We start from the raw sequence: 27503 nt of genomic DNA on the forward strand, positions 1-27503 counted from the left end.
CCCCCTCCCCACGGTGACCGGTGACCCCATTGGTGACCCCACTTGCACCCTGGCAGGGTGGGAAGGGCACTCCTCCCCCACCCCTGCTGCCTTTGCTGAGGGGGCCACAGTCAAAGCCCTTTTACACAGGCAGCCGTTCTGCCCAGCTCACGGGGGGGTGCTTGGGGGCCAGAGACTTCCCCCAGACTTCCCTCCAGAGCAGCTGGGGGGGAAGGGTCTGGGGGGCTTGGCAGCAGCTAAAGGGGCGCCCGGGATGGCGAGAGAACTTCCCACATGGCACAAGAGACGTGCTGAGCTACGTAGTTCTTTAATGGTTTAATAGAGTTCAACACAGGTGTGCATTTGTGTGTGTACACACATAACATTGTGTATCACGGGGTTAACTGTAATGGCTACAACAACCACATCCTTCTTTTCCCCTGTGGCTGGGAGGGGAGGGGGAGGTCACCTCAGGCCAGGAAGAGGAGGATGCCCCCCCCCCAAGGTGGGGGGCCAGCCGGCCCTCCCCTTCCCCCGCCCTCCTCTGCTAGGCGGTGAAAGCGTCCCCCCCTCCCCAAAATACTTCTAGACACACATCATGCTGATACAAAAGACAGGAGGAAATGGGGGCGGGGAGGACAAGCAAAGGGGCAGGCCCTCCCCTGACCTCCCTTCACGCAGGAGGCAATCCTATAAATTATAAACCTTCCTTATAGTAACAGTTTTGGTGGGGGTTTTTTTTAGAAAAAAAAATATAAAACACATTAAAAAAAAACACCTCATTTCCTTCCTTAGAAAACGAAAAGAGTTAGTGTCACATTGCAAGGGGCTTTCCCCCCCCAACTTTCCTTCAAACGTTAAAAAGAGGGGAGGGGGGCTTTGCAGGGCTGCCCAAAGGCCCCGGAGAGGCCATCCATCCATCGGCTGGATTTGGGTCTTGGTGGCTGGAGCCTCCAGAAAAACTGCCCAGCCCCCCTCCAAGGTTTTGAACATAAAGAGGTAGAAGAAGTCTGGAGTGTCAGGCTGAAGGGAAGGGGGGGCAGCTGGGAATGTTTGACACACACCCCCAGCCTCCCCAGGAAATCCGCTCCCCTGCAAGCTTTACGAAGGCCAGGGCCCCCCAAAATGGCTCTCGCCTCTCGCCTGGGGAGGGCCCCCAAAAGGACCATCGGCCTGGAAGGCGCCACGATGGCCCCACAGCTGTCTGCCATCCCTCAGCAGGCATGTGTGTGTGCGCGCGCGCGCGTGTGTGTGTGTGTGTGTGTGTGTGTGTGATGGCAGGGCTGGCGGGGGGGGGGCAGGATGGGCCAGTACGAGAGGCCCTGGCTGGACCCTGTGCCCACCCGCTGGGCTCTTCCCAGAGGCAAAGGAAGGGCTTCTGCAGGCGGGAAGCCACCTAGTCCCACACAAAGGGGGGGGGGGCGAGAGAAGCAGCTGCCCCAAGGTGCCCTGGGGGAGCTACAGCCGGGTCTCTCCCGCCCCCCCCCGCCTCCCTCCCTCCCTGGGCTGTGCTGGGGAGAAGCTGTGGCAGTGAACATGCAAACCAACCAGACAAAAGGGCTGCAATTCCCAAAGGGACACACCCAGCGCCTCTGGTGTCCCCCCCCTCTGTCCTCTTTTGGCGTGAAGCACAGCCATGGGGGGGAGGTGCCCCTTCCCACGACGGCTGGCCCATCGGGGAGGGGGGGAGGGAGCGGGACCCCCCCTTCAGCCTCAGTTCAGAACTCCACTTTGCAGGCCGGGAAGGTCTCGTCCTGCATGGCCACCGTGCTGTTGCTGCCCAGGACGGTCACGCCCAGCTCCTGCTGCCGCTCCAGCGTCTCCGCGTACCACTCGTGCATGGCCAGCGAGTCGAAGGTCGGGATGAGGGTCACCTGGGCAGGGCAGAGACGAGGAAAGGAGGGCTTTGCCGGCAGTAGCGGTCGCCCTCCACCCCCCTCCCTCTGGAGGGCTCGGACAGGAAGGAAGCCTTCCCTGGGAGCCCCAGCAGGAAAGGCAGGGCGCCCCCCTCTCCACGGAGGCTCCCTTTAACAGCGCACAGCTTGGTCAGAAATGGAGGAATGCGGCTCAGCGGTCAGCAGCCTCATCCTTTGACTCCAGGTGGCTTGAAAGCCTTGGAATCAACCCCCTTCCGGGACGGGACGGCAGGCAGGCAGGGACCGGATGGTCACTTCACCCCCACCCCCAGCCCAGCTCCCCTCTCTGGCGCCCGGCCCGTCTCTCTCCGGTTTCCCGCTGGGCAGGAGACCCAGTGTGCCAGGGTCTAGGAGATCAGAGTCTTCTGGGGTTTCTAAATCCCAATGATCAGGGCAGGAATTCAACAGGGGAAACAAGCAGCTCTGCCTTCGGGTAGGGAATCTGTAAGGCGTGGCGGATGGGGAAGGGGCCTGGGTCTCTGAGTGACCACCAGCTGGACCTCAAAGGTACATTAAGAGGAGACCCCAGCCCAGCCCTCTTGGCCTCCTCCCTCCCTCCCGAGAGCCCAGCTCAGAGGGAAGACGAGCAAGGGCCAAGGACAACCGTGGAGGGGGTGGAGAGCCTGGGGACTTAACCCCCCACTCCGGGAGGGAGAAAGACTTGGGGCCTTGCAGTCTGCAGGAGAGGGGAAAGGCCACGGCCCCTTCCGATATCTGGGGGGCTGCCCCACAGAGAGAGAGCGGGCTCCTTCCTCATGCGCCAGAGGGGGGAAAGGTAGGAGGAAACGGTTCAGGAGCCCCCTCCGGGCTGTGGAAACCAGGGGGCTCTCCTTCACGGGGGGGGGGGGGGAGGCAGCTGTTTCCGACAGGCAGGATGGGAATCCTTCAGAGGTGACCTACTGGATCCCGTTCTCGGCAGGAATCCCTGAATAGCTTCCCTCAGTCGAGGCAGGGGGCCGGGAACGCCAGCGCCCCCCACAACCCCCTGGCAGCAGGAGTGCTGCCCGAGGCCCCGTCCGGCCTGGCACCGGGAGGCCCATGTGGCCACCCAGGCCACCTCGGGGGGCCTCCCCTGCCCTCCCCCGGGGGGCCCTACCTGGGTGTCGTGGGCCCAGTGCTGCTTCCCGGAGAGCAGGGCGTCCAGGATGCCCCGCATGGCGCCCTCCTTCAGGTGGTCCTGCCCGCTGATGACATAGCACTGGGAGCGGATGCAGCGGAAGAAGTCTTCATCCACCTTCTGGGCGCTGGCTGAGCCCGGGATGTAGGCCAGCTCCAGGTAGACGGGGCAGCGGGGTGGGGCGGGCCGGGACCCTGCGGAGGGAGAAGAGCAGAGGGGGCCACCTTCAGCAGGGGAACGGGGGGGGGGCAGCAGCTAAGACTCAAGGACGGGGCTGCCAAAAAACGGTCCCAGCTGAGGCTCAGGACAGAGCCCACCCACCCCCAACCAACACAGGGAGCCCCCCCCCACTTTGGGCCGTTGATTTCTTCAGCCCACCTTCCCCACTGGGCATCTGTAGGGATAAACTTGGGGGAGAACCCCAAAAATGGCCTTCTCAGAGGGCAATCAAGCAATCCCTGGCCTTGGCTGACCGGTCATTGAGACCAAAAGAAAACACGTCTAGCAAATGACCCCAGCAGAGGCTGCTGACCAGGCCTGTCGCCAAAGCGAGGAGGGGGACGGGAGCCAAAGGCCAGAACCAGCGGGAACTGGGAGAAACAGGTCAGGCACTTAATTCACTTGGTCCTAAGAAAGTGGGGGGCTGCCCGGCACAAGCCGACTTGCCGAATTCGGTTCTCAGAGGGGCTCCTGGCCGATTCCTGACATGGGGCACCTCCTCCAAATGGGGAAGGGCAACACTGCCCCCTTACCTGCCGTGGCAGTTCTTCCTCCCGCCGTGAGAGGCCGGACATTTGCGTTCCGCTGGGCGAAGGCCAGCCGGTTGTCCCCGCTGGCACGAGAGGTCGGGGGGTCGCTTCTGCCGGGGGCCGGCAGCCGGGGTCTCTCGCCCACGCTGGCCGAGGAAGGCTTCGCCCGGGCACTGGGAGCGGCGGCCTTGGGGGCGTCTGTTTTGGGAGGGGCAGAAGCCCCCCGGGATGGGGCTCGCTTGGCCTTGGCGGCCCCTTCTCTCTCGGGGTCCACCATGCAGATGCCCGGCTGGGCAGGGAGAGGGCAGGGGTCTTTCAGGACCGCCGGGAGTGGGTCGCGGGCCTGGGCTAGGCTCTCCGGGTCGTCGTCGTCATCTTCCGAGTCCAGCCCACCGTCGGCCGTGAGAGAAGGGCATTCTTCCATGGCGGGCGGGGGGTCCGAGTCAGAGAGGGTGGGCAGCGATTCGCTGAAGGACGTCGGCGGGGTTTCATCCAAGAGAGGGTGGGACCGGCGGCCGCGGGGGCCCTTCCTGTGCGACGGGGGCTTGGCCAGCTCCTGGGAGAAGTCGCTGCTGTTGGACATGTCCCGGGGGCTGAAGTTGGTCAATGGGGACCTGTCCGACTTGGGGTGCTCAAACTCGCAAGGGGACACCAGGCAGAGGTCCACATCGTGGGGGGAATCCGACTGCCGGCCGCACCTGGGCAGGGCCCGGCCATCCAGGCGCTGGGGGTGGCAGGAGAGGATGGGCAGGGACATCCCACTCTTCCCCAGCGCGGACTCGGGGTCTGGGCTGAGCCCCCCGGCCTGCATGGCCTCACCTTCCTCCTGGGGGAACTCGCTCACGGGGGGCAGGAGCTGCTCAAAGGAGATGGAGAGTGACTCGTCCACCTCGGTGGAGTGGGGGGAGCCCACTTCGGCCGGCAACGAGGGGGTGGTGAGCGTGGGGGAGACGTCGTGGAGGTCGTCCCGGAAGAGGCTCGGGGAGAGGCAGCCGGAGGGCTTCTCCTGGGAAGAGCTGGAGTTGTCGTGCGAAGTCCGGGGGCTGGGGAAGGCGCCATCGGGCCTCCAGGGATTGGCGAGGGCCATGGGCTCCTCCACCATGGCCACGTCCTCCCGGGGGGACTGGTGGGAGGGGGTGCGCCCCGCACTGGCAGGGGACATCATCTCCAGGGTCTTCTCTTCGGAGCTGCCCCCGCCGTCCTCGGTGTCCGGGCAGTGGTTGAGCCGGGCCTGCAGGTCAGTCGGGGACAGTTCCAAGTTGATGCTCTGATCGCTCTTGGGAGTCTTGACCAAAGGGGAGGGGGGCCCGATCCACTTCAAAGGCGAGCCAGCTTCCAGATGCCGGAAAGGCTGAGGGCTCTCTGGGCCCCCCACCTCTGGGCCCAGGCCATTCTGGGGGGGCTCCAGGCCGTTTCCTAGGCAGTCCACGCTGCCCAACGGGGACAGCCTCTGTTGGCTCTCGGCCAGGGCGATGCCATGCCCTGGCCCCTGCCCTGCCCTCCCTGCCTGGCGGGGGGCCCCGTGCAGCTTCTCCTGCGTGTCGTTCTCCGAGGATGAGGAGGGATGCTTGGATCCTTCAGAGGGGCCGCCTTTGGCACCACTGGGCGGCCTCCCGGGGGCCTCCTTCAGCAGCCTGCTCTTCGGCCTCTCCCCCTCCTTCTTCAGAGGAGCAGGGACCGCCTTCTTGAGGCTTCCCATTTTGGTGGGAGCCCTTTTGGCCTCGGCGCTTGGCATTCTCCGCAGCTCCCTCGTGGGCGCTTTGGCTGCCCTGTCCTCCAGCTTCTTGGCCTCCTCTCTCTTTGCCGACTCCCTTCTGGGCAGCTTCCCCTCCTTCTTGGCCAACGGCTTCAGCTGCTTCGGCCTGGCGTCCTGCTTGGTCTTCTCCACTGAAGGCTCCACCTTAGGCTGGGCCACTCTGGCCCGCTCCTCCTCCTCCACGCTGCCCTTGGAGGCCTCGCTGGGCGCCTTGGGCCGGTCCCTGGCACCAGCCAGCTTCAGCTCCTTCTTCTCCTTGGAGACGGGCAGGCCGGATTCCACCAGACTGAGCCTGGAGCCGGACTTGAGGCTCTCCTGGCTCTCAGCCCTCTTGTGCTTGGCTTGGGGGACGGAGAAAGAGTCCACGTCCTTCCGAGTGACCACAGGGTACTTGAGGAACTCCAGATGCTTGACCTTCTCCAGCCCTTCCAGGATCCTGGCCTGGGGAGTGCAGCCGGGGAACAGGACCCGGACGATCTTTTCGGTGGGGCTCACTGGATGCCAGATGAGCAGGGCGCAGATGGAGGTTGCGCACTGCAGGGGCAGCTCCAGCCCTTTGGGGTGGCCGTTCCCACACCACTGCTGCATCAGGAATTCCAGCTCCCGGCTACCCTTCGCCGGGTGGAGCACGTACATCTCCAGGCGCCCGACGCCCATTTTCTGAAAGAGGATGGTGGGCTCCGCCTTGGGACCGGCCTCCCTGGAAAGCGGGTTGGGCTTAATGCCCAGTTTGCGTAGGTACCGCAGAGTCAGGCTGGCCTCGTCGCAGCTCTTTAAGATGCCGGAATCCCCTTCTATGTCCCTCAGCTTCTCTGAGGCGTTGAGGAAGACCACCCCCAGTTCTGGCGAGATGAGGTTCTTCACCCAGTCGTCCACCTGGGGTCCCTGGGAGGAAGGGTCCTCCTCCATTTCGGCCAGCTTCCGCTGGAGCAGGCTGTTCACTCCGGGCAGGCTGTCGGTCCCCACGTGGGTCACCAGGATGGAGTCGATACGGTCCAGGTGGCGCACCAGTTTCCAGAAGGAGGAGCGAGGGTTGGAACCCCCGTTCACCAGGATGTTGAAGCCGTTGACGGCAAAGAAGGCTGAGTCGCCCCGCCCCCCAGGGAAGACGTAGCAGCAGGGCCTGGAAAGCTTCAGGAAGCCGACTGTGCTGGGGGGCTCCAGGAGGTCGAAGGGGGACGGGGGCTCCAGGGACTCCGACAGGTACTCCATGAACTCCTGCAAGCCCTCCATGGGTGGTAGCACGCAGCCGGGGTTGAAGTGCAGGTCTATGAAATCCAACAGGTTGTGCTGGCTCAGCCTGGAGTCCTTCCATTCCCCGAAGTCTGGGCAAACCACGGTCAAGCTGGCTTTGGCCGAGGGGTCGGCCGAGCTGAGCAGCTCCCCAACCTAGGAGGAGGAGGTGGCATCAGGAGAGAAGGGAGTTGGAAGCCCCGAGCAGCACCCCATCCGTGGGGTGCCTCTTCCTCCCGCAATGCACGGAGGAAGGGAAACCAAAGGTCGCATTTACAGCTCAGAGGCCAATGGAGCCTGGTTCTCCTTCTCCTCCCCCCCCATACACTTCACCCCACATTCACTTTGGGGTGCGCTGTTCTGTTTTGGGATAGCAGGGCAATTCTCCAGGGCAGGCACTGGAAGTCCTCGTGGCCCCGGAAGCAAAAGGGGTAGACGGCCCTGAGTTCTCACAGCTGCACCTGGCTGGGCGGGGGGGGCAGGGGGAGTTGAGGAAAGAGTTCGGGAGCAGCACCCAACCCTGGAGCTGGGCAGGAGCCCTGGGGCCACCGTGCCTGGCTCCTGGCCAGTGGCGGGGATCCACCTGCAGGCCTCCCGGAGAAAGGGTGGAAGGGAGCCCCTCCCGCCCTGGGGTTGTGCTCCCAGAGCTCTTTCTCTCAAGAAGCCCCTTCTGACATTCAGCCCAAACCCTCCTGCAACCCGGGTCAGCCAGGAGTCCCCCCCCATTTTCTCCCCTCAAGGCTAAACAGTCCATCGGTCTTCAGGGGGCCTCGTCTCTATGGCCCTGATCTTCCTAGTTGCCCGTTTCTAAATGCTTCCCAGCTTGCCCAAAACTTCCTTAAAATGTGGGACTGTGCAATATTTAGTGTTGTCAGCTGGAAGCCTCACTCCCCCCCCCTTTATTCAGAAGCTGCATTTTTGCTGCCAGTCAAATGTTGTGCGTGTCAACTCTGCAACGAGCATGGCTGCAGCCATTTTTTCCTTCTCATTCTAGGTTGCCACACAGAATGGAGGGAGGGGGGTGGCCCAGGTGCTTTGTTAGTTAAAATAACCTTCTGTCCTGTGGGAACCAAGGTCATCGGCAACTAGGGACTGGGCATTGCATAAAAAGCTCACCAAATGAGTATATTGGGGGACGTGGTTGCTTGCCTAGTTTTGTGGGTGGGACATTTAACTTCAGAATTGGGCAATTATTGCTTGTGTATTCAGACTTGGTTTAATGTCATGGTTCCGACAGACAAGACAGCCTGGAAGGGTTGTAAGCTGAACCTCCCGAGTGCCCTCAGGATCGAAGCCCTTCAGCGCAGTCATGATGCAAAGCAAGCCGGTCACTTTGGGTTCCTGAAAACGTTACATTGGGTGGGAAGGCAGTTCTGGTGGCCAGGCATGAAAAAAGACATTAAGAGTTATGTGAAAAGCTGTGCCACCTGCGCTGCTATGAAGAAATGCCCTGGGAAGCTTCCAACGCTCCTGCAGCAAGTAGCTGACCCTTCCCAGCCTTGGGAGGAAATAGCTATGGATTTCACAGTGGACCTGCCCGAGAGAAAGGGAAGTGCTGTCATATGGACTCCGGTTGATCTATTTTCCAAACAAGCTCATTTCATCGCTTGTTCAGGGCTCCCCTCTGCACAGAAACTGCCCAAGATGTTTTTGAAGCACATCTATCGGCTCCACGGAGCTCCTAAGCAGATTATTTTGGACAGGGGGGTTCAATTCACCGTAAAGTTCTGGAGGGAGTTCGCTAAGCTTATTGGGTCTACTCAGGGGCTCTCATTAACTTTTCATCTGAGTACCAATGGGGCGGCTGAACGTGCGAACTCAATGGTGAAGCAGTACCTCAGATGCTATGTTAATTACCAGACGACTAACTGGGCCGATCTTCTGCCTTTCGCTGAAGTAGCCTATAATAATACTGTGCACAGCAGCACTGGTCTTACGCCGTTTAAGGTAGTTACTGGGAGGGGTTTTGTGCCTATGCCTAAGTACCCCCAGGAGCCACCTGCCTCCCAAACTCTGGATCAGTGGGTGACCTCCTTCCAAAGTGTTTGGGCGAAGGTGAAAAAAGCCTTAACCCAAGCCGATAAGGTTTACCAGGAGCAGGCTGATAAGAAACGCTCCCCTCAAAGACCATTTTATGTTGGGGAAAAGGTTTATCTTTCAACTAAGTATTTGAGATTGAGGTTACCCAGCAAAAAATTGGGGCCAAAGTTTCTGGGTCCTTTTCCTATCACCAGAATCATAAATCCTGTTACCGGGGAGTTAAAGCTTCCACGGCTTTTGGGGAAAGTCCACCCTGTGTTCCACTGTAGTCTGTTGAAACCTGTGTCTGAATCCTCTCCAAGACCCATTCCAAAGAAGCCGCTGGGTCCAATAGTGGTGGAAGGGGGAGACAGAATATGCGATAAAACGAATTCTTGATTCTAGGCCAGCGGTTCTCAACCTATGGGTCGCAACCCCATTTGGGGTCGAATGACCATTTTACGGGGGTCACCAAACAATGCGATCTGCCATTTTTCCCCCTCAGGGGCGCCGCCGCACATGGGGCGCCGCCGCGCATGCGCGCTGCGTCCGTGTGACCGGGGGTCGCCGTATAAAAAAGGTTGAGAACCACTGTTCTAGGCTGTACAAGGGGAAGTTACAATACCTCCTTCAGTGGAAAGGCTACCCCCTTTCAGAAGCTACGTGGGTGCAATGCACAAATGTGAAAGCAGAAAGGTTAATAATTTTTTTTTACAAGCCTTGAGGAAATACTTAACATGCTTCTTGTTTCCCCTACAGGAGGCTCTTTCCTTTTAAGAGGGGCCGACTGCCAACTCTACAATGAGCCTGGCTGCAGCCATTTTCTCTTCTCGTTCTAGGTTGCCACCTAGAACGGAGGGAGGGGGGTTTGCCCAGGTGCTTCGTTAGTTAAAATAATCTTCTGTCCTGTGGGAACCAAGGTCATCGGCTGCTCCCACGACTAGGGACTGGGCGTTGCATAAAAAGCCCGCCAAATGAGTAAATTGGAGAACATGGATGCTTGCCTAGTTTTGTGGGTGGCACATTTAACTTTGTAATTGGGCAATTGTTACTTGTGTACTCAGACTTGGTTTCCTTTTGACCCTGCCGATACTCTCTAACTAATAAACATGTTCTTTGAGGGATTTTCAAGCCTCGGAGTTCTGCGTTATTCAGCTCTGTCTGTCGGAACCATGACACTGCGTGTGTCTTTGCCACCAAAACGGGGAGAGAGAGAGAGAGAGAGAGAGAGAGAGAGCGCCTGCAATCAACTGGCATCCCCCAGCCTTTCCACCAGTCCTGTGACCAGGCCAGGCACCGAGGCCCCACCCTGCGCTTCTGAATCAGATTTTTCTTTCTCTAAACGAAGAGCTGCCCATTTCTTTTGCTAACATTTAATATTTCTGTTTTGGCCCATTCGCCAAGCACCAGCCTCGTTCTAATCTCTACTTTTTCTCTCCTGGGGGGCTAGCCTGCCCCAGGCCCTCGCAGCCGTTCTGCAGACATGCTTGGCGGTCTCATCCAAGAGGTAAATGCGGAGGCTAGGAGGGGCCCGTTCCCCCTCCCCCGCTGGCTTCCCTGGCCCAGCAGGCCTTCCTTGCCAGCCCCACTTTCTGCTCCGGAACCAGCCAGCCCTGCTCCCTGCCCCCCCCCAGCTCTCTCCCCCCAGGGTCAACCGGCTCCCCCGTCCAGCACCCGGGAGAGGCGGGAGCCGCACCTCTTTGTCCGCAAAGACCTGGATGAAGTCCCGCAAGGAGAAGGCGCCCGTCTGCAGCACCAGCTCCCCCGTCTCCTCGATGCAGGGCCCGGCAAAGACCAGCAGCTTGTGGCGTGAAGGGTCGGTGATCAGGTTGCGGAGCTGCAGAGGGAGAGAAAGGAAGGGGAAATGGGGGACCCCAGCGCTGCAGGGCCCTCCCCCACGTGAACCAGGGCAGCCTGGCTCTCCTTGGCAGCCCCTCAACCAAGAGGCCCCAGAGGAACCCAGGCAGAGTTTGGATTTGGCCACTTAATTAACTGGCCCAATTGCATGGGCTGGGCTGGTCAATGACTCCAGGACATCTGGACAGGTGTGTATGTGTTTCTGTGCCTTGAGCAAGCACTTGGTCCACAGTGGTGGGGGATGCTGGCCTTGTGGGGAGGGGAGCTGTCAGGCTCCTCCTGACGCCTAGAGGGGCCAGGCTGAAGGATGGGGGGGCCACCCAGCCTTCTCGTCCTCATTCTGCCAGGCTAGGGGCACCAGGTGTCTGGGTGGAGAAAGGGAGAGGGGGGGAAATGGCTCCAGGGAGGCCGTGCCGGTGGTCCTCCCAAAGCCCCTCCTGGGGAGGTTGCCTGCTTCCCCTTGGGCAGCCACAGAGCCCCCCTGAATTGCTCAGGCCTCCTTCCACATCCCACCCTGTGCTCTGCCCCAGGAGAACTTCGGCCTGCTGCTCACCTCGTCACAGATGGATTTGTCTGAAGGGTTCAGCAGAACTAAGGTTTCCAGCACATTGCCACGATGGTGGAGGGCACGCTGACCTACGGAGGGCAGGAGGTGGGGTTGAAAGGTGGGGAGGAGGCGAGGTGGGACCAGCCTTCCCTGGGCCCAGGAGAGTCGCCCCACGGCACAAAGCCCCACCCCCCCCAGCCCCTTCCGAAAGCCAGAAGGGTGGCAGCCAGGCATCCACCAGATGGATTTATTCTTGGCCGGAGGAGCTGTCCTAAGAGGGAGAGGCCACTCGGGTGAGAGGGAGCCCTGGGAAGGCCGAGAAAAGCTCAGGGCACGGAGCCCCTGCTCAGTTCCAGGGCAGCTGGGCTTCTTTCGTGGGGACGTGTTCTCCCCTTCTGCTCAAAGAGCCCCCCTACCCCAGCAGCAGCCAGTCTGGGGCGCCCCGGGGGTCCGCCAGCAAAGGGAACCAGAGCAGCCATTGAGTACCTGGTCCCAAATATGGCCAGTAAGCAAGGACTATTGGTACTCAACAGTCTGGGGGGGGAGGGAGACCGATTCCAGCCCCCCCAACTGGCACATCCCTTCCCGGAGGCTGAAACGAAGGGCAGAGGCCCCAGAACGCCAGCGGCTTCTCCACACGAGACCCCTCCTGGCTCGAGTCACCCCAGAGCGCTGAGCCCCGACAGCCGAGAGCCTGGCTCCTCAGGGGGGGCAGATGGCCAGCTGAAAGGACCCCATAACCCAGAGGACCCCCCACCAGGTGACTGGCGAGGCAATGAGGCCGTCTCCACCAGGCAGGCTGGCCCCACAGCCGGCCCTTCCTTTCCCCCTGAGAGCCCCAGGACTGGCCGAGGCCCACGGCTGTGTGCCAGAGACACAGCCGCTGCTCCCACTCCAGGCTGTTTCCCCCAGTCCCGATTTTGGCCAAATGGCCCCGAGTGCAGCCTGAGGAGGCGTCTCTGCAGCCGGGCCCGCCTTGGCACTTCAGCTCAGACAGGACGGGAACGCTGCCCCCCCCCCCAGGAAGCCCCAAGTGGGAGGGAGGGGGGGCAAAGTGTTCTACACTGATCCCTGGTGCGAATGCTGAGAGTGGGGGGTCCCACCGTCTCAGTCACCGCTCGGCCTGTTGGGCTCAAAGCAGCCCTTTCAAAACCCTTCCGGAAGGGCCCAGCTCGGCTGCTTCAGACCCAGACCGGACGCTTCGTCCCTGGCTGATCTCTCAGAGCTATCCCTGGGACACGAAGTTGGGAAACGCTAGAAGAACGTGCTAAAAATGTATGAAAGAAAAATAAGCCTTATTCCATTTCTTGAATTCAAGCTTATCCAGGGAAGTTGACCAGCAAGAGACTCAGAACAGAGTATTATCAAAAGGAGGGAGGGGAGGGCAGGGCAGGGCAGGGCAGGGGAGGGCTTTGGGCCTCTCTCCCAGAAAGAACAGCTGGCTGGTGTCAATGAAAGCAGCTGACCCAGGAGTGGCCGAAAGCTCTCAAAGAGCAGTTCTGTTTCTCCATTAAAGAAAAGTTTGCTTTCTGGGGCAAGACACCGCCATGCCCTGAGGGGGTGGGGGAGTGGGGGGGGGCTGTGGGTGAAGGAAGCTATTATTCAGTTGCTCTTTGGGGCACGTGGCCACTGCCAGGCCAAAGCCAGACAAGGACCCGATTTCAAGGCCACGAACAACAAGGCGGCCATCCACAAGAGCGTCCAGAGTCGGCTTGCACTGGAGCCGAGAGCTCGCCTGGCAGATGCGGTCCATCCTCTGCCTGCTCTGTCCAGCCTAGTTTGGGGCACATGGGCCAGGTAGTCCGGCAGAAGAGGGTGGCGGGGTGGCGGCTGCTGCTGCTGCTGGCACTGGACGGGGGAAACGGCTCTTACCCTCGGGGGCCACCCAGACAGAGCAGAAGCTGCAGGCCCTCCAGCCAAGGAAAGGGCCACCCTATTCACACGAAGGCTACGGGGGGGGGGGCTCGGCCTCCTACTGGTGCCCATCCCTGGAAGCGATGCCAGGATTTTCTCCCTTCCAGATGGGCAGCTGGCCTGAGGCCAGGAGAGGAGGTACTGTCTCAAGGGAGACCTTCCAGATGCCCGCCCCAGTTGGGGCCAGACGTGACCCAACCTGTGAACGTGAGGAAGGGCGAAGTCGGGTTACTCATCCACGTGCCAGGGAGAGGGACAAAAAGCCAGGGAGACGGGAGAGCCGCACTGGGTGGACAGCCGACGACGCCAACCCACCGCCCAACCTGTCTCTGGGAAGATGTGCCCTGCCTCCAGGTGCCCAGGGGGAAGTGACCCTGCCCTGGACAACCTCCAGCCCTCCCTGACCGCTGGGCAAGGCCAAGGCCAAGGTAAGACAGGGCAGAAGAGACGATGGGCGCTTCCACCGTCCCCGGGGCCTGTCCAGAGAACAAATGGGGATCCACTCCCGGGCCTTTTCTGCTGACCAGCTGCCCCCCCCCCAGGAACAAAACACCCCTCCCCAGACAGCTGCAACTTCAGAGATGGGCGAGACAAAAGGAAGGCAGACCAAGGCAGCAGGGGGAGGGGTCGGAGGCTCAGACTGACAGAAGCAAAAGCTGGGAAGTTCAAGCCGATTGGCTGAGCCGGGGTTAAAACAAGGCACAACGTGACAGTTCTGGCCTTTCCAGGATTTTTGCTGGCAAGTGGACTGAAATATTACTTGATATGTAGCTTTGCAAACGGATCAGGGGTGGGCTATAAAGAAAAGAAATATATGCAGGGAACTTTATAAGGGGGGAAGAAATATTAACTTTGCCTGTGATAAATAGAATAGAGCTGGAAGGGACCTTGGAGGCCTAGTCCAGCTCCCTGCTCAAGCAGGAGAACTATACCATCTCAGGCAAGTGACTGTCTGGCGTCTTCTTAAAAACCTCCAGTGACAGAGCGCCCGTGATTTCTGGTGGCAAGCTGTTCCACTGGTTAACTGTCCTCACTGCCAGGAAGTTTCTCCTTAATTCCAGGTTGCTTCTCCCTTTGGTCAGTTTCCAACTGTTGTTTCTCGTCCTTCCAGCTGGTGCTTTGGCGAACAACATGACCCCCTCTTCTTCTTTGGGGCAGCCCCCCAGATACTGGAATACTGCTATCGTGTCTCCCCTATTTTTTCTTTTCTTTAGACTGGCCAGACCCAAGTCCCGCAGCCGTTCTTCGTATGTTTTAGCCTCCAGTCTCCTTGGATCATCTTGTCTGAATTTTTTCCAAACTCTCAACATCTTTTTTGTGATCTGGTGACCAAAACTGGCTGCAGAATTCCAGGTGTGGCCTGACTAGGGCTTTATAAAGCAGGACTAAGACTTTGCGTGATCCTGATTCTGTTTATACAATCCAGGATTGTGTTAGGTTTTTTGCTGTGCTGAAAACAGGAAGTCACCTCCTTAGCTATTATTTCTTTTCTTTAATCTTTCTTCTTTTGCTCTTTCTATCCTTTTTTCAGTTTTTTCTCTCTCTTCTGAAGCTTATTATCTTTTATTATTTTTCAATGTATTTTTTTTTAAAAAAAGAGATGAAAATGTAGGCACTCTAGAGCAGTGGTTCTCAACCTTTTTAATGCCGCGACCCCCAACCGGTCATAAGTCGAGGACTACTCAACCGGTCGTAAGTCGAGGACTACTCAACTGGTGCAGCACCGTTTGCAGAATGGGACTTTTGGCGGGCTCAGCAGGGCAGAGACAGCCTGGACAATTCCTATGGGCTTTGGAAAGCCAATAGAATTAGACTCTATTCAAGAGAGTCTATTCTATTGGCTTTCAAAAGCCAATAGAATAAAAGGGAGTAGCACAGCTAAGGAAAAGGGAGAAAAAAATGGCGGACTGCGTTGTTTGGCGACCCCCGTGAAATGGTCGTTCGACCCCAAATGGAGTCCCGACCCACAGGTTGAGAACCGCTGCTCTAGAGAAAGAGCGACAGCAAATCAACTTCTATTTCTGCCTGCCCCAGACCGACACCCTGCGGGACAGCTGGCTTGGACACCCCCAAACTCTAAGGCCCCCGTTTTCTGAACCTAGGACTGAGAGGGCCACGGGGGCCATGCCAGGGCGGAAAGGAGAAGGCCCCAGACTTAGTCCAAGCGAAGGTTTTCAAGCCCTGCCCCATAACCGGCTTGCACCACTGCCACCCTCCCCCCTCCGCCCCCCCCCCGTGCCAGTGCCAGGGCAGGAGAGGGCAGGACAAGAAGCGCCCGGGGGGGGGGGGGAACTAGCCAAACAGGGAAGCAACCTGGAACTAAGGAGGAACTTCCTGGCTTCCCTCCGGGAGCCCTGGGGGCTCCATCACCGGAGGCTTTTGAGAAAAGACTGGTGAGCAGCCGTTTGTCTGGGGTGGTGGAAGGTCTCCTGCCTTGAGCAGGGGGTTGGACTAGAGGACCTCCCAGGTCCCTTCCAGCTCCGCTATTCTGAATTCCCGGGTCAGGGCGACCTCTGCCGGACCCCTGGAGGCTGCTTGGCAAGATGGCCCGAGGAGCAGCTGCCCAGCCATTTCCTTACCTTTCACGATGTCCGAAAAAGTCGCGGACTGGCGGGAGACGAAGAGCTTGAGCTGCTGATTCAGGTTGCAGGCAGTGAGGTCGATATCCCACGAGCGGATCCCTGCCAGAGAGAGAGAGAGAGAGAGAGAGAGAACAGACAGAGAGGGAGGGAGGGAAGGAGGGAGAGAGAGAGAGAGAGAGAGAGAGAGAGAGAGAGAGAGAGAGAGAGAGAGAGAGAAGAGAGGGGGGGAGAGGGAGATTGCAGAGAAGCATCAGAATCGCTGTGGGGCGGCACGCACAGCCTTCCCCGCCGGAAGCTGCGACCTGGGGACGAAGAGGGCATCTGTGGAGATGCAGATGGGAGCCCCCCCCCGGCCCCTCCGACTGGGGCTGCCCTCTCCTTCCCCACAAACTCACCCTGAAATGATGGAGGCGGCCTTTGGTGGGCCGGGGGTTTTGTAACCCTGCCTGGCAGATGGCTTTGTCCCCACCCCATCCCCAACTCCAGTGAAACCAGTTTAAGCTGAAGGGACCAGAGGAATCCCCAAGGACCGGCAGGACCAAAGAGCAAACCGTGTTTCTGGGCCATGGCAGCCTTCAGCCCCTTCCCCCTTCCCAAAAGCTCTCCCGCTCTGCTCCCTCCCTGGGCCTTCCGGACATCCATCCACCTGCCCAGCTGCTCCTCTCCCAGGGTCTGGGCACCAACATCCTATGAGCTCAGGGAAGCCCCGGGCACTTCCTGCCACGGAAGAACAAAGGACAGGCTGGAGCCCAAGAACACCAGGCCACGTGGGGGCGTTCGCTTTGCCACAGAACCAGGGGAGGAGACGTCTGCTTTTGTCCGGGCCCAAGACCTCCGCCCCCTGCCCCACCCGGGCGTGACCCAGGCCCACACACAGCGCTGCAAACCGACTGGAGGCCATGACGGCGGCTACCGTGCGCAGGTGCCCTGGGCCTCAGAGGCCCCTCGACTGCAGCCGGGCTCGACTGCTCACGCATCCCAAGCTGCAGGGGCTGAGGGCAGGCAGCCCTCCAGGGCCCTGCCGGCAAAGCCACCTTGGAAAAGAAGCAGCCTATCCAGCCCCCCACAGCTCCCTTCACCCCAGCTGCACCCCAAAATACGCCCAGGGAATGACAAGACACGCAGGCCACACCGGTTTGGGAAAGGGAGAACGGAGATCTCGCATTCACAGCACGCTTAAACTTTGACGAAGGATCCCCTGGGAAACCGATCCTGAGCAATGACCCACGTCTGACAGGAAAGGGGAAAAGGTTTTGCGGCGCTGGGAAGCCTGAGTCAAACCAGGGACACCCTCCTTGCAGCTGCGGATGTACAAGGATGGCTTCAAGGATTTGGAGATGATTAAGCTCCGACCACATTTACTGTGAAAGCTCCCGCCTGGCAGCGTGCACAACTCAAACCTGCACGGACAACACAAAACACTCCAGGCGCCTCAGCAGCTCTGGAGGCACCTGGAACTCCAGGACCGAAGAGAGACGTCACAACGCTGGAACAGATACAGAGCGTTCAATTTTCTACGGAAGGAAGAACTCAAGATACAGGCGGTTCACGACTTAACAGAAACGGGACGCTGCATCTGTCACAAACACACAGAGGCCGGTTGCTAAGCACTCAAATTGTGATCACACGGGGGGGGGGGAAATGCTGCAGCGGTTGTGTGAAAAACAACCAGCAATAAGCCAATTTATGAGAAAAGTCACTAAACGAAGGGCTGCAAAGTCAAGGGCTGCCTCTATCGGATAAGATAACCTTTATTGTCATTTTTTTTAATCATGCTTTTTATTAGGTTCTTTTTTGTGTGCCGCATTGCAAGAAACCTGAAAGTTGTTTTAACCCCTTGTGATTTGGCCTGGTCCGCCCTGGGCTCCCTTTTGGTTTTGCATCCGAGCAGGTTCACGTTCCCATGGGAACGATGGAGCAGTTAAAGAGGCAGAAGGAATCTGAAATGTTATGAAGGGCTTTGGCTTTATTGACATAATTATTCTAGGGACAAATGAAATAATTTTATGTAAATTATTCTTTTGGAGTCAAGGAAAGGATGTTAGATGTGTTTGTTATTACCGCTGCTTTAGATTCTAAAATAAATGGAGCAACGGGATTGATTTAGGCCAGATATAATGGTCAAGTTTAAGGACTGGAATAATTTTGATACTAGATAGCTATATTTTTTCCTGTTTATTCTATTTAACTGCTGTAACGTATGTAGATTGTTTGCTGCATGGTCCACGGTATGTATTTTTTGTTGTTTCACAAATAAAAAAAAATCAAAACTAGAAAATAGGATATTTGCAATTCTTTTAAACAAAGACAACGACTACGATTACTTCAACTCTAGTGCTCCTTGGAAGACCAAAGTCAGCCAAATAAATAAATTCTGATCTCCAGAATTAACAAACAGCCTTTGCCATTCCAGCTAAGGGGCTTCCTTGGGGCTTCCCCCCGCCCTACAGACCTCACTAGAGCCGCACCTTGGAGCAAATTTGGACGTCTGCTCTGGAACGAAGCCCCCCAAAATCAAGAGTGGAGCTGAGCTCAAGGGAGGTTCTCAGAAACAGACCAGAGGACAGTGAGGCTACCTGGTTTGGGTAACAAAACATCTACAAGAAAACAAGCGAGTTCAGAAAGCACCAAGGAGCCCTCAGACCAGACAACCGTTTGACCGGGGTGGCATTAGGCTCCTCCTGCCTGGAGCAGGGGGCTGGACTAGAAGACCTCTGAGGTTCCTTCCAGCCCTAGGAGTCTGTGTTCTATGAACCTGCAGAGGACAGTGCCCATTCCACTGGGAAACTGGGAAACCTCTAGGAAAAGGACGAAACCTGCAAGGTGGCGCAGCAGTTAGAGTGCAAGTACTGCAGGCCACTTTAGCTGACTGTGTTCAGCAGGTCAGCGGTTCAAATCTCACCGGCTCAAGGTTGACTCAGCCTTCCATCCTTCCGAGGTAGGTCAAATGAGGACCCAGATCGTTGGGGGCAATGTAAATATATATATACATTGCTTACTGGTGTACATCGCTTAGAGAGTGCTCGCACTTAAAGCGGTATATAAGTCTCATAAAATAAACAAATAAATAAATAAACCGCCCTGATTTTGTTTCGTGTCGCTTGCAATGAAAAGCGAAGGATTTCTCAGAGGACCAGCGGACCTCTCTCGGCCGCCCACCCAAGGGCCTCCTCGCCTGCTGGGTGGGGCCAGGGCCGCAGAGGGCACCCCCCGGGGCACTTCCCTCATGGCACCCCGGAATGAGGCTCTGGGGTGGGGGGGGGTAGGGGTGGGATGCTGCCTACGGCCTTCCGACTGCCGTTAACTACCTAAAACAGGGGTAGGCAACCTTGGCATAGCTGGCTCAGGAATTCTGGGAGTTGAAGTCCATGAGTCATAAAAGGGCCAAGGTTGCCTACCCCTGACCTAGAATATCGCTCTGGCCAGGCAGATGGGGGGGGGCCCTCTGGCTAAAGAAGCTTTGGAGGCTTCTTTGGCCACCCCCAGTGGAGGAGGGGCCGGAGCAACATGGTTCTGAACTCCCTTCCTTCTTGGGCCTGCAGAAGACGCCCGGGGACAGGAAAGCCCAACGAAGGGGGGGGGGGGGCTCTCTGAAGAAAAGGAACTTGTTTTCCGACAAGGGTGGCTTCCAGCTGGAGCCGGGACAGCAGCCGCTCTTCGGTTTGCATCTGCCTTTGCTGCCGCCTCCGTGGGAAGCTGCGGCTGACGGGCCAGGGCCAGAAAGTCCCTCCGTCTGGGCTGCAGTCCAGCAGAAAAAGGGCCGCCTCTCCTGAGGAAAACCAGATTGATTTACTTTTTCTGATTCCAGTGGGGGAAATCCGACCTCTCTTTGACATGAGCTGCTTCAACCCTGGGTCAGGTTTTGAACACTTCTGGCGAGGTCAGACAGGGGCGTGCAGACTTCGGGGCGTTTTGCGTGCCGCAGGGACTCCCGGTGCCCAGGGACAAGGGTGGTCTCTCCACTCTGCCCGATCTCCTTCAGGCAGCTGAAGCTGAAGCCGGGCAGAGAAGGCACCAATCCTCTCCAAGCAGCTCCCGCACAGGCCCTGGGAGCCCCCCCCCGGGAGCCCCCCCACCCCCTCCCAGCCGATTCTGGAGCCACCGCAGAGCCACCACTCAGTCAAGGTCTATGCAGGGGGGGGGGTTTCCCACCCTTCTCGGAGGTCTTTGCCCTCTGACGACACAACCGTGGACTTTGGGGCCGGTCTGCAGCGAGGGAGCTGAGCTGCACGGCCTCCAGAGCCAGCCTGAAGGCAAAGCCCTGCGTGCTAAAAGCAGGCAGGCAGATGCCCCTTCAGAGTCGCCTGCCTTCTGCCCACTTGAGAGGGCCTGGAACGAGAGCACGAAGGGCACGTGGCCTGATCTAAGCGGGGGGGAGAGAAGGGACGAATATTAGTGCTGCAGAAAGAACACATGACCCTCTTGTGCACTGCAGTCCTGCAGGTGGAAACACTGACAGGGCTGCCCAGAGTGTCCATTGGAGCAGGAGCCCCCTACTTCAGCCCCGTCATTCCAGCGGAACAGGACGAAAGGGTGAATCCTGTCTCAGAGGTGAACCAAGCCTGGGGGGATGTTGCCAGGATGACCGCTGGCTGCCCCCTCCCTGCGTCTTCAGCCCTGCCTCAGAGGAACAAAGGAAGCAAAAATCAAAAATAATTCAAAAAGTTTCTTTCCACATATAAACCACAAGAAAAAAGCCAAGGAAAGAGTGGGTCCACTAAAGAGAGAAGATGGGAAGGAAGTAACAGGCAGCAGAAAGAGAGCAGAGCTGCTTCACTCATTCTTTGCATCAGTCTTCAGGCAAAAAGAAACTATAGCCCAACCTACCAAAAGCATAACTGTAAAAGACAGACTAGAAATAAAAATTAAAACAGCAAGAAAATGGTAAGAAAACACCTATCCGACCTTGACGAATATAAATCACTGGGACCTGACGGATTACATCCCAGAGTTCTGAAGGAGCTGGCAGATGTTATCTCAGAACAGCTGTACCAATAGCATATCTTTAAAAAAAATCCCGGTGCATCAGGGGAACTACCAGAGGACTGAAAAAGACCTTGTGTGGTTTCCATCTTCAGAAAAGGAAAAAAATCAAGACCCAGGAAACTACAGACCAATCAGCCTAAAATCGATACCTGGAAACATACTGCAAAAGATAATCAAAACACAGATCTGTGAACATCTAGAAACAAATAAACGTATAATTAGCAGCCAGCACGGATTTTTTAAAAACCAAATCGTGCCACACCCGTGAGCGGCAGCCGAGGCACCAGCGGTAACTGTGGGAAGGGGCTCCTGAGCCGGCCCCGTCCCATCCCGGCCTCCTCGGACGGGAAGTCTGCACTTCCTTCAGGGACAGGGAAGCCCCCCTGGGAACAGGGGGAAGCCCCTCACTGCATGCTGACCAAGAGCTCCTCTGTCTGTTCGGGATTCATTCCAGGGGTTCCCTTGATTGAATTTAAAAGCAATGCTGCTCATCGGTGCCCTTCCCCGCAACCTTCAGGCCCCCAAGGCTCTTCCTAGGAAATCAGCCTGGCAGCTCCTGGCATTGGCCGACAGGGCCCCAGTCCCGGACCTTCCCTCGTGGACCTTCCCTCGTGGCCTCGGGTAGAAGCTGGAAGGGAGGAGGGGAAGCAGTTTTGGCCACGTCAAGCATGAACCTCTGGACAGGATGCAGCCCCCCTAAGCACGATCTCCTGCACATAGGAAGAAAGCCCTGTAACGTGGTACCGTCAGGGCCAAACCCAGACAGGGGGCCGGCCTAGGGTAGCGAAACGCAGTCAAGCCGGACAACGGAAAAGCCATCTTGATTTAGAGGGGGGGGGCTGCCACGATCGTACCGCAACCGAAGCCCAAACGAATGGAGCCCAGAGAAACATCACGGTCGCTCAGCTGAGTCTGGAGGTGCAAGGCCGCACTTTCTGCACCCTCCTTCCCAGAAATGGGACGTTTGAGGAGGGCCCGTAATTGTGCCAATCTCCCCCACACAGCAGCCTAGCCAGAAAGCAGGGCCTACAAAGGACCTGGGACCTGCCTACACAACAAACGAAACAAAAAAAAAATCCAGAGGAAACTTGGCTTAAGCTCAGTTTATTGCATTATTAGAAACTAGGCCTCTGGCAGCCTAAAAAGACCTGCCCGTTTTAGTGCTAATATAACCCTCCTTAAGCCCAGCCAAACTCCTAATCCACAAAGCAAAGGAAATGACGTTTGCATAGAGGTCATAGAATTTTTAAAAAGCTGGAGGCTGACAACACAACAGGAAGATGTTGCTGCAACACCACGCAGCCTCTTGCCTCTCAACAAGGACGTCAGAATACGTTGTACAAAACAAGCCAATTTATTGCCTAGCTTTTCCAGTACTTTGCACATAACCCAAAGTAAATACTGCCTGGAAGAGTGGCAGTGTGTAAAACAGCTCTGTTGTTGTCATCATCCCCTTAAGTCATCATCCTCTTAAGTCAAGCCTGGTGTGTAACCACCGGGCCGTCTGAAAACTTGTTTACCAAGCTGCGGTGAAGGAACGTTTCAGTGTTTTTGCACCTTTAAGAAAACAATCTGGCTCGTCGGGAATCACAGCTCCTTGACTGTGGAGTTGCTTTCCGCTTTGCAATCCCGGCTTCTCTGGGCACTGGGAGAGGGGTGGGGTTCCGGCCTTTTTGGTTTTCTCTTTTCAATGGCCTGAAAATATGATTTATCTCTGGGTGTCTGTTGATGGCTAATCCCTCTGGATGCCAAGCTTCCAGGAATTCCCTGGCGCTTTTTGATTTAGCCAGCCGAGGACGCTCACCGTTTCCCAGCTAAAACTGCGGCTGCGTCTGTCCACGGGTTGCGAGTTTCAGCAGTTTTGATCATGTCTCCCGCCGACTGCCAGTTGAGGTTCCTGGACGAGTTCGGCCAGCCTTCTGCCCGTTCGGCCCACACAGGGATTGTTAGTCCTCACACTGTACGTTGTGGATGGCTCCTGTGTTTCCTTCTGGGGCTGCTGGGTCTTTTGTTTTGCTTAGGATATTCAGAGGGGGATGTGACTTTAGTTGGTTTGTGTGCTGTGCTGATGCTGTGTGGTTGCCATAGCCTCTTGGTGGTTTCTGAGATGTTTTTGATGTACAGCTGTGTGATCACACTCACAACTTGTTATCCTGAGGCAAGACGGGCTGCCTACACATTTTATAAATGAGTAAATAACTTGTGTTTGTTGCGCTGTAGTGAGTTGAGTGGCCTGGCGCTTTTGGATACAGTTGCCCAGGCATCCGTCTTGTTGAAAGCTGCCAAATGGGCGGCCCGTTTCCTTTCTCTGAGGTTCTGGGTGTTTGTGGGTCACGTGTGCTCTTTGACAAGGGAGCACTGGGTTCCTGTGGGCCATCTTTCAATCAACTTGTCTTTCTAATTTGCCGTTATTCCTTTGTGACTTTTATTCCTTTGAAGACGTTGCTGGCTGTTTCGTGGGTCTCCCCTAGTTGCCCTTCTTGCTATGACAAAGGTGTGGTCTACACACCAGACCCACGCTTTGGGGCATGCGCCACGGGGTGCTCTAGCACTCCCAGGGGCCTCCCGTGGGCAGGTTTGCCCGTGAGACGTAAAGGAGGCAGTGAGGCTGACGAGGTCCACGATTCCAGCCTTGCGGCGCTCGCTTCCCTCGGGGCTGTGGTGCTGCTGCTGCCACGGACTCTTTCGCTCCTTCTGAATTTCGGAGGAATTCCGTTGCTGGCCCCCCGGGCACGAGCGCCTGCGAGCCACCAGGGCCTCTCTCGAACGCATCTCTTCTCATCTGCTCGGCCTGCGCAGGGCCCAGCCACAGCCGTCCTCGTGGGCGATCAGAGTCTCCGTCCTCCAGTACGGGACAAGCCCCGGCAGAGCCAACGTCGCTCGCTCCCTCTGCGAGGCTGTCGTTTTCCCCCGCTTTCCACAGGGAGTGCAGAATCCTCCAGCCCTCCGTCTCTGGAAGGCGGGTCAACTTTCCTCCCACACAATGGGAGCTCGGCTTGCTTATCCCGGTCCAAAGAGGGCTTCTTCCCTAGAGGACTTATTCCTACCCCCCTTTTGGCAGAATGCATCCCACCCCATGATGAGGCCTTGGGCCTTCTCCTCGGCTATGGGGCCAGCCCCACAGCAGCTGGCTCAGTAGTGGGGCTGGACGGGGGGGGGAGAGCCTCGCCTCCCTAGACGTGCCCAAAGGCCACCCACCCAACACCGATCTCCAAGTGTGGACCGAGGCCATCGACTCCGGCTGGAAGCAAGGTTGCCCCTCTCTCATAAGGAGACCCGCCTCAGCTGCTTTCCTGAAGGGAATGCAGCCCCAGGTGAACCTGTCTGGGGCAGCTGCCACAGAGGAGCCCTTCAAGGGGGCCTCCCTGCCCGATAACCGCCCCGCTGCAAGGGATCCCACCAGCTTTGGGGCCTTCCCTTCCCTTCCAGAAGCTGACCCGGCTCAGCTAGAGGGAAGACAGGGCAGGAAGGGCTCCCTGTGGCTCAGCCTCAGCAGCCTCCCTGAAGGAAGACCAAGCACCCACCAGGCCTCGGAGTCAGGCCGTTTATCCGCTTCCCGTTCCTGCAGAGGCGGCTGCTAGCTAAAGCCGACCGACCACAGAGCTGCCGGACAGAGACGCTTCGCTTCGGGATTAGGAGCAGGGCCAGAGAACCAGGCAGCCCTGCAGCAGCTGCCCAGCACGGAGATCAAGATCAAAGAGCAGCTGCTGTCCTGAAAGAGGGAACCAGACGCCTTGGCAGGGGGAGGAATGCCCGCCTCCTCCTCCGTCGGGGAGCTTCCACTAGCCCACCCCCAGCTCACCCACCCTCCCTCCTTCCCCCGCACTGCCTGCCCCAGGAGCTCTGGCTCTGACAATACAGTCAGGACTCGCACAAAGCCCTCCCTGCAAAGCAAAGGGGCCGCACGTCTTCCACCCTCTGTTCGCTTTTCCACCGCTCTGAGCAATCCTCCCGCTTCTTCTTCGGCAAATGGAAAACAAGGTCCTGCCAAGTCCAGAGGAGAACCGGAAGCCACAGAGGAGCCACAACAGGCGGCATCTCCCTGGTGAGAGGCGACAGCGGGGCTCCCATCCCCTCCGCAGAAGAGGTGCACCCCAACAGGTGCGCACCCGGCCTTGGCTCCCGGCCGACTCGCACCTTGCCAAGGTGACTCAGGTGCACGGGGAAAACAAAAGCAACTTCCAGCGCAGGGAAACCACCTTCTCCTCGGGCCAGGAAAGCAGCAATTGGGAGCAATTTGCCGTCTGAAAACAATCCCAGGAGCAAAGGTGTTGCCAGGCTCTCCTCCAGGAACCGCCCTGCCGCTTATTTTGGTTTCGCTTAGCTGGGACCGTCCCCCTCTTTCTGCTGCCGGGCTGGGACCCCGGGAGGAAGGGGCTGCTTTTGTGCTGAGGCTGGGACTCCAAGTAGCCATCCCAACAAACACCGAGGCCTTGGTGCTCCCCTCTTCCCCGTGTGACTTCCCCAACTGCTACAGCAGCGGAGTGGCCTGTCGGGACAAGGAGCTGCCACCACTGGGGAAAGTTGAGAAACGGCCAGGGCAGCCCCAAGAGCAGAAGCAGCCTCCCCCAACACGCCGAGGAGCCCCGTATGCCCAGTGGGCCTTCCCTTGGAGAAGTCCTGCACAACGCACGGCCTCTCCTTCCCCCACCCAAATGCTCCAAAATCAGGTGGCTCTTCTTCTAAAAAAAATAGAGAAAGCAACCGCTTCCAGCACACACACACATCCCATGGCCAAGAAAGGCCACCCCGGCAGCCTTCTCCCCCCAGGAAACAGGGATGTTGGGACATCCGAGGCCGGAAGGGAGTCGAAGGCCAGGGCTGGGCTTTCCATTCTCTCCCCCCCCCCCCCCGCTCAGGCCCAGGCCTTGGGACATCCACACATCAGGCAGGGATGAGATCAGGCAGGAATGGCCAGGGCAGTGCTGACCTCAACTTCCTCTGGCATCAGCTGCCCTTTCTGCTCCACGTCCAGCTTGCTTCCCTTGCAGGAAACCCAGCCGGGCCTCCTCCTCCTCCATGTCCCAGCCCCCCCCCAGAGCCCCTGCCCCCTTCTAAGCTGCTTCTCCTCTCCTTCCCAGAGATGCTGGCGGCCCCTCTGCCTCTGGCCAAAGGAGGGGGGAACCGGGCAGACCCCACATCCCCGCAGCAGCCATCCTGGGGCGCTCGGCACTGGGGTCTGCCTTCAGGAGACCCTTTAGATCGGCCACAGCCCCTGCCCCGGCTCTGACGGTCATAGACACCCCAAAGGCCGCGAAAGGAGCGACCCCAGAGACCCCCAGATACCCGGACCGCCCGGGCAAAAGCACCAGCAGAGCCACACGAATCACGCCGCCTTCGGGGTGGCCCCAGCCTGAAAGTCGGGCGCTTCTCCAGCGTCCAGGCGCCCCCTCCGGCCTGGCAGCCCCCCGCAGCCCCCCCCCGGCCCGGCTCCCCTCGGGTGACCCCGGCTGCTCCGCCGGAAGGCCCCCCAAGGCGCCCCCCTCTTCTCCGGGGGGACATCCTCTCGCAAGGAACCTCCCCTCCCCCTTTTCCCAGCCGCTGCAAAGGCCCCCTGGGACCGAGGCGGGGGGGGCAGCCGGGGAGGGGGTCCTTCTCTGGCCTTGCCCCCACCCCCAGCGCTGAACTGGCGCCCCCCCGGGATCCTCAGCCCCCCCCGCTCCACGCTCGCCTCCTCCCCCGTCGGGCCCCCCCGTCGCCGGGAGGGAAGAGAGCGTCCGTCTGCCGACCCCCCCGGAAGCCCCCACCCCTCGCAGCCCAGGCAGGCTCTCCTCCTGAACCCCCCCCAAGGGCCCCCCGGGGCAGCCCCGCCCCGCCTCCGCCCCCCCAGGCCGCGTGGGGGGGTCCGGCTGCTCCCCTCCCCCCGGGACCGCTCCTCCTCCGGCCTCCCTGGCGGGGTTTGTTGCGGGAGGGCGGCGGAAGGGCACCTCGACTCCGAAGCCCCCCTCCCCCCTCATCCGGCGCCCCCTCACCGGCTCTGACGGCCGTCAGCACCGCCCTGCGCAGCCCCGGCCGGATGCCGACGCCGGCGCCGAAGATCACCACCAGCGAGAAGCGCCCCGGGGGCGGCGCCGGCGGAACGGGGTCAGCAGCCGCGGCGGAGGCCATGGAGAGGGCGCTCCGGACGCCGCCGCCGCCTCCTCCGGCCGCCACCGCCGCCGCCATCTTGGTTCGCGCCTCCGAGGCGTCCGTTGGCCACGCCCACCCGCCGGACACCGCCAGCGCCCTCGCACGGGCCACGCCCCCTGCGTTGCCGCCCGCCAATCAGCGGGCGAGAGGGGCAAGTGGGCGGGGCCGCCACTGGCAGGGCGGTGTAAGGTCGCGGTGGGGGGGAGCGAAGCGCGCCTCTGAGCGCGGGCAGAGCGCGGTGCTGATGTTGGGGAGTCCCGGCGGGGAAGCGGGGAAGCGCACAAAAGGACTGAGTTGCTGGTGTCGCTGTCGAGGGCTCTCTGCGGATTCCGAAAGAAGGAGCGCGTCTGCGGTGCCTTTTTCCCGTTTGGAGGAGGGATCTGGATCGGAGGGCTCCCTCTGTGCATGTGCAGAGTTTCCCCCTGGGGCCTGCAGTAAATCCCCCTGCCCCGGCTTGGGTCCCCTGGGGCGATTGTAACCTCAGGGAGAGACCTCTCCTCCCGGTCTCCGCCCGGGATGGGGAGACCCTGTGCAAAGCCTTTTCCCTCTGAACATGCACAGAGTGTTTTCCCCGAGAACAACTAAGGTTGTGCCCACTCGAAACACCGTTTGCAGAAAGGTTGCTCCTGGCTACGCACAGACTGTCTTTCGTGCAGGGAGCTTTTTTTCTCTCGGACTAGTACAGAGTACTTTTCGGTCAATAAAAGAATCCCGCCCCG

General features: G+C 58.8%; 1 protein-coding gene across 1 annotated transcript; it reads right to left on the reverse strand.

Moving 5' to 3' along the window:
- Positions 1-291: 291 nt before the first annotated feature.
- Positions 292-26846, reverse strand: MAP1S (microtubule associated protein 1S). The gene is made up of 7 exons (XM_039324388.1): positions 26628-26846; positions 15667-15768; positions 11180-11262; positions 10466-10606; positions 3765-6906; positions 2992-3206; positions 292-1853 (listed from the first exon to the last, which is right to left on the reverse strand). Exons 1-7 carry the CDS (start codon positions 26818-26820, stop codon positions 1698-1700), a joined length of 4032 nt encoding a protein of 1343 aa, XP_039180322.1. The 5' UTR covers positions 26821-26846; the 3' UTR covers positions 292-1697.
- Positions 26847-27503: the final 657 nt, after the last annotated feature.

This window comes from Crotalus tigris, unplaced genomic scaffold (assembly GCF_016545835.1).
Source record: "Crotalus tigris isolate CLP2741 ecotype Arizona unplaced genomic scaffold, ASM1654583v1 scf7180000024298.760630, whole genome shotgun sequence".
Classification (NCBI taxonomy): domain Eukaryota; kingdom Metazoa; phylum Chordata; class Lepidosauria; order Squamata; family Viperidae; genus Crotalus; species Crotalus tigris.